At 36.1% G+C, this 9700-nt stretch overlaps 1 protein-coding gene across 1 annotated transcript in view; it reads right to left on the bottom strand.

Annotated features, from left to right (window-relative positions):
• LOC120776962 overlaps window positions 1-8849 on the bottom strand; it is a 232324-nt gene extending 223475 nt beyond the window's left edge. The window contains exon 1 of the mRNA XM_040108053.1: window positions 8719-8849. Coding sequence (XP_039963987.1) covers window positions 8719-8776 — 58 coding nt within the window. The 5' untranslated portion in view covers window positions 8777-8849. The remainder of the gene's footprint in view (window positions 1-8718) is intronic.
• Window positions 8850-9700: the final 851 nt, after the last annotated feature.

Below are 9700 nucleotides of genomic sequence, written 5' to 3'. Positions count from 1 at the left end.
TCAGAAAAAAACAACGGTTTGATGTGGTTTTGGAATCATCGGTCGCCAAGGCAACCGACTATTTGATGCCTGAAATTGAAGCTTGTGATCTCGGTGACATTTGGTTTCAACAAGACGGCCCACTTCCCACACATCGGATCAATCAATGTATTTGAGAGAGAACACTTTGGTGGGCAGATAATTTTACGTTTTGGGCCGGTAGATTGATCACCGAGATCGTGTGATATAACACCGTTAGATTTTTTCCTGCGGGAATATGTAAAGTCTAAAGCCTATGCTTTTAGACATCACGCGTGTCATTCGCCAGTTACCAGTCAAAATGCTCGAATGAGTTAGTGAAAATTGGACTCAACGGATGGACCATCTGAGACGTAGCCGCGCTCAACATTTGAAAGAGATAGTCTTCGAATCTTCTGTCGAATGACAATAAACATTTCCCATTAAATTTAAAGTTTCTGTGTTTTTTCTTTAAAAAAGTAGGGAACCTAGAATTGCATCACCCGTTATAACTACATATTTCATGCCAAACACTCTTAACACTTTGTAATTCTGCACAGCCAGAATGCAATGAGTTCTTCCAATGCCACCGAATATTTTAATTTCAAAGTGAGTCTGCGCTCACAGTCAAAATGTGACATTATCGTTACTAACGGTCACGGTTGCGTCTGTTTTCAGCATTCTCAATCAAGTAATCTATACAATAAACAACAACAAGGCAAATAGTTACAACGTTCTCAAGGTTTCCATTGCATGTTCTATTCACAACTCACTATGTAAACAAGTTGTTTTGGCCAAAACGGACAGCAATGCCAAACTGTAGATATGTATGTATGCATTTGGACAGGTAGATTATATTTGAGTTTTAGATTGCTTCCATCATAGTTACGAAGCTCGTTGGCAGATTTCAAAAATTCACAGAATTTTCATAGTTTCTATTTATTTATTTTGTTGCGCTCTTTTTTGTTTCTCTTTTATTTTTTATTATTAGTCATTGGGCAGCTGTTCGGCCATCAGCGAAATTCCGACAAAATGTAAATATCTGCTCTTTAGCAAAGGCGGCAACATTTTTATTGAAATCGTAAAAATTTGTTTACAAAATCGAATGCGCATAGATACATATATACATATCATACACACTTACATACATATAAACTAGTACTTGTCGATTGTAATATTAAAATCGTGTTTATTTTTATACATTCTCGTGTAATTAATTGAATTTAAGAGAAAAAGTCATTAATACGTGAGGCGCAACAAGCTAACGCTTTGTCCTCAATTTCTAAAAATACATGGAAGATTTTAGTCACATCGTAATCATATAAAAAAGTGTGTCAATTAATAAAATTTTATTCAGAAATATTGGAAATCTTCTTCAATCAATTTCAATTTTAGCAAAAAACAAGAAAAAACGTTAACTTCGGTTGTACCGAAGCTAAATACCCTTCACAGGTGCATTTCTGTTAGTAACTATGTGTTCAGTTTATATGACAGCTATATGCTACAGTTAACCGATCTGATCAATTTCTTCGGAGATTACACTATTGCTTTAGAAAATAATATATACCAAATTTCGTGAATATATCTTGTCAAATGTGAAAGTTGTGGATACAAGAACTTGATTCCGATCGTTCAGTTGGTATGGCAGCTACATATATGTTATAGTGGTCCGATATCGGCCGTTCCGACAAATGAGCAGCTTCTTGAAGAGAAAATGACGTTTGCAAAATTTCAAAACGATATCTTAAAAACTGAGGGACTAGTTCGTAATATGTATGTATACAGACAGACAGACGGACAGACAGACGGACAGACGGACGGACAGACGGACATGGCTAAATCGACTCAGCTCGACATACTGATCATTTATATATGTATATACTTTATAGGGTCTCCGATGATTCCTTCTGGGTGTTACATACTTCGTGACAAACTTAATATACCCTGTTCAGGGTATAAAAAGTGTGGAAATGCACATGGCAACTGCTTGTAAATGAGGCACTACAGAACGCCGCTAGTATATTGCATTTTGGGCAGGGTTGCAAATAATGCATTGAAAAATATAATTGCCTTAGCATTTGTATTAACTTTTTTCTGTAATCCCAAATACCAGGATGAAAAAATTTCAATGGCGAATTTGGGATTGAATAACACAATATGGAGGCTCAGAGTAGTATTGACCCGGTTCAAACCATTTTTTAATTTCAAGTGTACATGTATATATCAAAAGTATATCCCATACATTGATATTTTCGGTCAAAAGTCAACTATCGATACTGGGGTCCAGGTATTCGGTAGCTAAGGCAGTAAACAGTTTTTGTTGGATTTGGATAATTTTGGCAATAAGAAATGTTAGTTACCAAATTTAGTTCAAATCGGTTGGACGGGTCTCGAGATATGTGTTCTCACCTAAAAGTGGGCGTTGCCACTCCCAACGTCCAATTTTGACACTGGGTCCATCAAAGCCCTTCTTCTTCTTCTTAATTGGCGTAGACACCGCTTACGCGATTATAGCCGAGTTAACAACAGCGCGCCAGTCGTTTCTTCTTTTCGCTATGTGGCGCCAATTGGATATTCCAAGCGAAGCCAGGTCCTTCTCCACTTGGTCCTTCCAACGGAGTGGAGGTCTTCCTCTTTCTCTACCATCTCAGGTGTACAATTTAATGTATATAGCGTATTTAGTTATTGATTTATCAGCCTTTTAGTAGCTTTAAACAGTACCGTTACATGGGAAGTGAGCAGGGTTACCACCCAACTTCAATCACTTTCTCAAATTTGGTTGTTGTAGCTTAAGTGGTTTAAGAAATAAGTACACGAAATTTATTAGAGAGCGGCGCCACGCCCAATTTTGCAAAATGTTTTGCCCCAGGTGCCCCTTGCTACTGCGAACCCAAATTAGAGTTTCATATCTTAATTCAGTGCTTAGTAATAACAATTTATAGGATTTCGGTTAAAAGCGTTTTGTGGGCATGGCAGTGGACCGATTATGCCCATCTAACTAACTAACTAACAGACAGACAGAACATTTTTTCATATCGTCACCCGGATTTTAACCCGTCTCGACATCCTCATCGTAACCCTACTTTTGGCATACTTTTTCTAGAAAAAGTTTCTGTAGACAGTCCTAACCGGCTCTAGTCGATTATAGATCCGAACATGTATTGAACAGTAAGAGATAGATGCGAGAGAGAACTTGGATTAAATTTTGCAAGATTTCCGCTTGTATCATTTATATTCAAAGGAAAATCTACTGGTTGGATCTACGGGTAGCTTTTTCGAACTAAAATGAAGAGTTCCGGGCAAAAATTCACTTTCAGAAATAACTGGTGTGGTAAATGTTTTATATTTGGCTGAAGAGATGCATAGCTTTCTTGTGAGCAACAACTAGTTTGAAGGAACTTTATAACGGCACATTAACCTTATAAAGAATTGAAGAAGAATGTTATGTAGAAAAGAGTGCATAGAATACAATACATAAATGTACTATGATCACTTACAAAACCTTTCAAAATCGCTACAAATTCATTTAAGAGTAAAATGAAATGTCTAGTGACTAAAGTAGAAATCATAATTCACATTATGAGAGAGAATGACAAGATGGCTACAGAAAACGATGAATCTAAACTCGTAATCGAAGTAAATTATTTTTAAAACATTTTTTTCAAGACCAATTTACGTGGCACAGAAGTATTGAATAAGTATACCGATGGGCGCCATCTCTCGGACTGTGGGAAAAAGCTTTTGAAAATTATGATGGCAACTCTATATTTTCACAACCAAACCAAATAGAACATGAAGTGATCACAGACTTTGGCAATAACTGATGCTGCCGAAAAAGGTTAACTTCGTCTTCTTTTTTGGTGAAAAAAATCATCCAAGTTACTTATACAATTCTTCTAAATATACAGTACAAAGGCTTCAACGATGAGATGACAATATGAGTTAAACAATAAGATCTTGAATATATTTCTTCAAGGCCTGTAGGAACCTAAATAGTGCAGTTCGGTATATGGTCAACGAAACTGGTTATAGACATTGAGACTGAGATTCGTTCGTAAAATCAAGCATCTCTTTACATTTCAGCAGCGCACGATAAGAAAAAGAGAAACAGGGAAAGACAGTGGATGATACAATGAATAGTACAATTCTGAAGATAGATAAATAAATGAGGATTGCACTGCGACCTAAGTCCTATTAGGCACTTACGACTATTCTGAAGATAGTAGATGAAGAATAAGGCAAGAAGCAACAGCACTCTGACAGCCTTTGTAAGATCAAAATACTGTCGTGCACGAAACTGGGTTAAGAGAGAAGCAGACTTGCTTGAGAGAATCACAGGGCTAGGAAAGAGGATGTTCATTTAGGGTGTAATGGGGGTAGTCATGCTTCTGAATATGCAATTACAGTCGTATGTAGGAATTCCTACCCTTGCGTTCCTGGAAACGTGAGCAATCTTGCGCAAGATGCGATAGCGAACAGTTGTGGGACCTAGGTTTACGGCTCAAAAAGAGGAGTGCTGGGTTTGGAACCCGCCACGTGGAAACCACCATCAATGACAAAAATATCCAATAGTTTTGTTAGCTAAAAACTCCTAATGCAGAAAATGCTGTGTTAGAGATGTTTGAATATATTTGGAAGGGTCGACTGTTAAATTGTCGGGTCTCAGCTATTTACTATTGAAGACTCGAAGTAGAGTTAATATATCTTCAAACTCAAAATACTTAAACTTTACTAAGGCAGACGAAGAGTATCTTAATGAGTTTGTTTACCGTTAGCACACTAACACCATCGCAGTAAACACTTTTTTATCAAAACACTTAAATAAAGTGAAAGTTCTTTAAATTGCGGCGAAATCGAGAGGGGTGTGAACCTGGTATGAGAGAGTGCTTAAGTAGGTATAATTGTAAACCACACACATCTACGGCTATACACTCGGTACATACATATATACTTAGGGATGTAAATGCCTGCTTCAACACACACACAAAAACATAGTCAGCTAAGTATGTGTGCGTGTAAGCGCATAAATCTTTCAATTAACTCGTTAAACTGATCTTATTATGCGCTGATTACAGTTTCTGTTTAGTTTACATTGGCAATGGCAGAGCGGGGAGGGGGTTGCAAGGCTGCTGGCGCTGCAGAAAAGAACTAGCAGCACTTGGAGCAAAGGTAAATGCGCACAAATACAACTTTAATTGAATGTACAAGGCATGCATACATACTATACATATGGACTCTCGCATGGATAATGAGAAAGCACAAACAACAAATTTTGAAAATCCAAAACTTGCAACACATTCAGGTTAATGAACTTGAGTGGTTTTCTAGTTCAAAACCATTAATGCAAATGGACGATACTCGCATTTACACGTCGTGTGCGAGAAATTTTCTTGCTTGCTTTTCTTGTTGTTTTTGTTTCAAAACTTTCATTGTGGACAAATTAAATTTTGCCTCAATATAATTCAATATTATATTTTCCTTAACCAATTGGAATGTATATGTACTCGTATATATGTAATACATATGTATGTATATGTATATAATAGAGAATATCTTAGAAGATTTTCAACTAGTATTTTAGATACATATATCCAGATTTGGACGCTCTCTCATCTACAGCGGATCAAAAATATAGGTAAAATGACCTTTTGACCTACTTTAAAAAAAACTAAGCAAAGGTATAAAAAAATCATTATTTTATATGTTTGTTGTATGGAAGCTGAGTCAAGCTCTTGCTTAATTGTATCTATTTTAAGCACAAAGATACACACATATCAGTAAAACACACTCTCCCATTTTCATTGAGTTAAATCGTATCTTGGCCGATATATGGTATGCGGTGTAAACTCACAAATAAGTTAGAAAATATTTATATTAGGTACATATATGGGAGCTCAGGGAAGTATTGAACCGTTTAAACCCATTTTTAATACATAGAGATACTATTATCAGGAAAAGATTCTCTCTGAGTTTCAATTGCACTGTATATCCCATACAATGTCCAATATTTTCGGTGAAAAGTCAACTTTAGATACTGCGGTCCACATAATATTCGGTACCTAGGGGCTTGAACAGTTTTGACATTATTCATGCAAAGTTTTATCCCGTTTTATTAATTGCTTTTTGATGTGTACACTAGAAAGAAAGTGTACCCGATGGAATTTAAAATTGTTCTATATGAATAGTTGGCGTGGTTGAAGTCCGATTTCGTCCCTTTTTGCACTGTGACGTATGTAGTAATTTGAGAAAAATATCTTGTACTAAATTTAGTCGAAATCGGTCGCTCGGTTTCGCCAAAAAGTGAGCGGTACCACGCCCACTGTCAAATTTTTACCCCGAATACTATAAAATCTCCTGTCCTCGCGTGTGTGCGTCATTGGTTTATCACAGTGTTAGTAGTTTTTACCAGTACCGTTATATGGGGAGAGTGCGGGTTTATGGTTCATTAATTTCCACAGTGTCGATAGGGGTGCTCAAGGGGTTTATCTAGAGCGAATTTGGTTATTGTAGATTAAGTGGTTTAGGAAATATGTACATTAAACCAATTAGAGGGCGGGGCCATTCCCACTTTTCCAACATTTTTATCCTAAATGTGTCCCTTGCTAATGCAATCTCCTCTGTCAAATTACAATTTCATATCTTAATGGTATTTTGTGGGCGTGGCGAACTACGCTTTACTTTTTTTCAAAGGAACATATTACGGAACAAAGGAACGTACCTTATTTTTTACTCAAGTTACAGCTTGCACGGACAGACAGCCGGATTTCAACTTTTCTCTTCATCCTGATCATTTATAAATATATAACCCTATATTTATCTCGATTAAATTTACCTTGCCAAATGAAAAAAACTTTTCTCACAAGAACTAGATTTTGATCATTTAGTTTGTATGGCATTATATAAATGCCTTAGTGAACCGATATCGGCGATTCCGACAAACGAGTAACTTCTTGGAGAGAAAAGGACATGTGCAAAATTTTCAGATCGTTCATCGTCAGATCTAAAACTCAGGTACAAGTTCGTGTATATACAGACGGTCACAGCTAAATTGATTCAGCTCTTCACGCAGATCAAATCTATATATGTGACCTGGTCTACGAAAAGGAAGCTAACGTGCGAAAACTAGTTTTTTGGGAAAACAAAACTCATCTCATCTTCCATCCGAATCAACTAAAAAGTGAAAATTGATTTTTTGACACCGAAGCCACCTTTCCGCAGACCAGGTCACATATAATGTACTTTACAGGGTCTCTGACGTTTCCTTCTGGATGTTACAGAATTAATTTACTCTGTGTAGGGCATAAAAAATAACCCACAAATGACTAGCACTGTACTTATACCACACTTATTTGTCAACAGTTTCAAACATAAAAAAAAAATTTCATTGAATCCGAGAAGCGTTGAGAACCGCCTTTGCATAATTTTACAAAATATTTGTTTCCCAAATTTCTCACGAAAAAAAACTAAAAAATATGTTTTACAAAATTATATGGTCATTTAGTGGATTGCATCCAGCACCACAGATACCAAATTTCGATTCAAAAATAGAATAAAAACAAAGACGGCTCTTAAGGGGTCAGTAGGGTAATCTGGCGTGTTTTTTTGAGAATTTTTTTTCTCATAGAAATTTTCATTCTACAATAGAACTTTTTTCACATATCATGACGTACAAGGTCTGTCGCAAAAGAAACAGGACTGTTAAAAAAACAACAAAAAATTAATATTTTCAAAAGTTATATTTTTTTATTCAAAGTAGTTTCCTTGTGCTTCCACACAGCGTTTAGCCTGGTCAATTAGCATTTCAAATGAGTGTTTAAGGTCATTTTTCGAAAAGCTCTTGAGAATATCGGTCGTCGCCTTTTGGATAGCTGAAATGTCCTGAAACCAGTGTCCTTTCATGGGCAAATGAAGTTTTCCAAATAGGTAAAAATCACAGGGTGCCAGATCAGGTGAGTAGGGTGAGTGATTAATGGTTAATATGGAGTTTTTTGTCAAAAAATCAGTGACAAGCGTCGACCGATGGCACGGCGCATTATCGTGCAACAGGCGCCACGCCCCAGCCTCACGGTATTGTGGTCGAGCACGACGAATGCGTAACAAAAGACGCTTCATTACAGGAAGGTAAAACACAGCATTAATCGTTTGGCCAGGTGAGACGAACTCTCGGTGTACAATACCCTCGGAATCGTAAAAACTTTTATATTTGCTCTTTGCATTTTACGACCGATGACCAAAAGCTGCTGTCGCTTTTTGATCGATAACATCGATTGTAGTTATCCAATTGTCTTAAAATTTTTACGAAATGTCGACAAGAGATCAAACTTTTTATTTCATATACCCACCAATAGGTGGCGCCACCAGAAACAGTTATATTTAAAAAGTTCTGTTTCTTTTGCGACAGACCTTGTATATCGTGGAGTGTATAAACAAATTTTTTCGGAATTTTTTGATGACACCTGTCGGAGAAATGGCTGGATGAATGAGGTGCTTTTTTTCACTGGCGGACAAAAATGTTGATAAATAAAAAAGTCCAAAAAAAATTTTGAAAAAAGATTGCCCTACTGACTCCTTAACAGTCTTGCAAATATTTCAGAATGCCACAGTTTTCATTTTTCTCCTTTCTTGTATATTTTAACCACTTCAGTCTTCCACACTTTACACGTAAGTAATAAACCGTTAGTTTTTTGCTTTTTACACTCAAAACCCAAACAAACAGCTCACCCTCACAATATCTGCAACATTTCGCTGGTGGTTCATCCGTATCAGCAATGACCCGCATGATCGCCACGAAGGCCCACACGAAAACGCAGCCACAGTCGAACCGACGACGTCAACGACGGATCACAGCCGGCTCAATGGCCGCACTGACTGCATTTGTTGCGAACGGGAACTTGCAAAATAAAATGCAGGAAAGTTGTTGAAACAGAAAATAACAACAATGCGCAAATTGAATTGAAAACAGTAACGTAACTTTGCTGGGTGACAAAAATAGTTTGCTTTGAGAATTTATATTTTTTTTGAATTTTTTTTAAATTTTTTTTAAATTATTTGTTAATTTTTTTAAATTATTTTTTAAATTTTTTTAAATTATTTTTTAATTATTTTTTAAATTTTTTTTTAATTATTTTTAAAATTATTTTTAAATTTTTAAATTTTTTTATTGCACTTTATTAATTTGGTTGGTTAGAAGTTATTGAGAGGCCTGCATTTGACTTCAAAACTATAAGTTGGATATTTTCAAAAAAATAAAATATTTTTTTAATAACTTTATTTAATTTTTATTTTGTCTGTAGTTTTTTTAATGTATTTTTCTCTTCTTTTCCACCACCGTTTTTCCGTTGAACAATTCTAACTAGCTTTTCACTTCCGCTTTACGCTGCTTCACGCTCTTTTAACGATCCGTATAACCATAATAATTGTAATGGTTGCCAACCTTCGCGAAATAATAATCGTAATAGTAACTTTTCGTTCTTAATGGAATGATTATGGCATTTGAATTTTCAAAATGTAGCATTTTCCTAACGGCCACTGAGCTCACACCCGAATTTCGAGTTTCAAAATCAATAAAACAGCTGTTTATTGTTTGAAAATTGTGATATATGCTGTTCTTGCGGCATTTTATGCACACGCACTTTAAAAAGGAAGGACTCGCCAAGAGGGAGAGTAGTTTGAAGTTGTACGGCGTTTAGTTTCGTTCGTGAAA

The sequence above is a fragment of the Bactrocera tryoni genome, chromosome 5 (assembly GCF_016617805.1).
Source record: "Bactrocera tryoni isolate S06 chromosome 5, CSIRO_BtryS06_freeze2, whole genome shotgun sequence".
Lineage (NCBI taxonomy): Eukaryota > Metazoa > Arthropoda > Insecta > Diptera > Tephritidae > Bactrocera > Bactrocera tryoni.
This window is presented reverse-complemented; position numbering and strand designations above follow the sequence as displayed.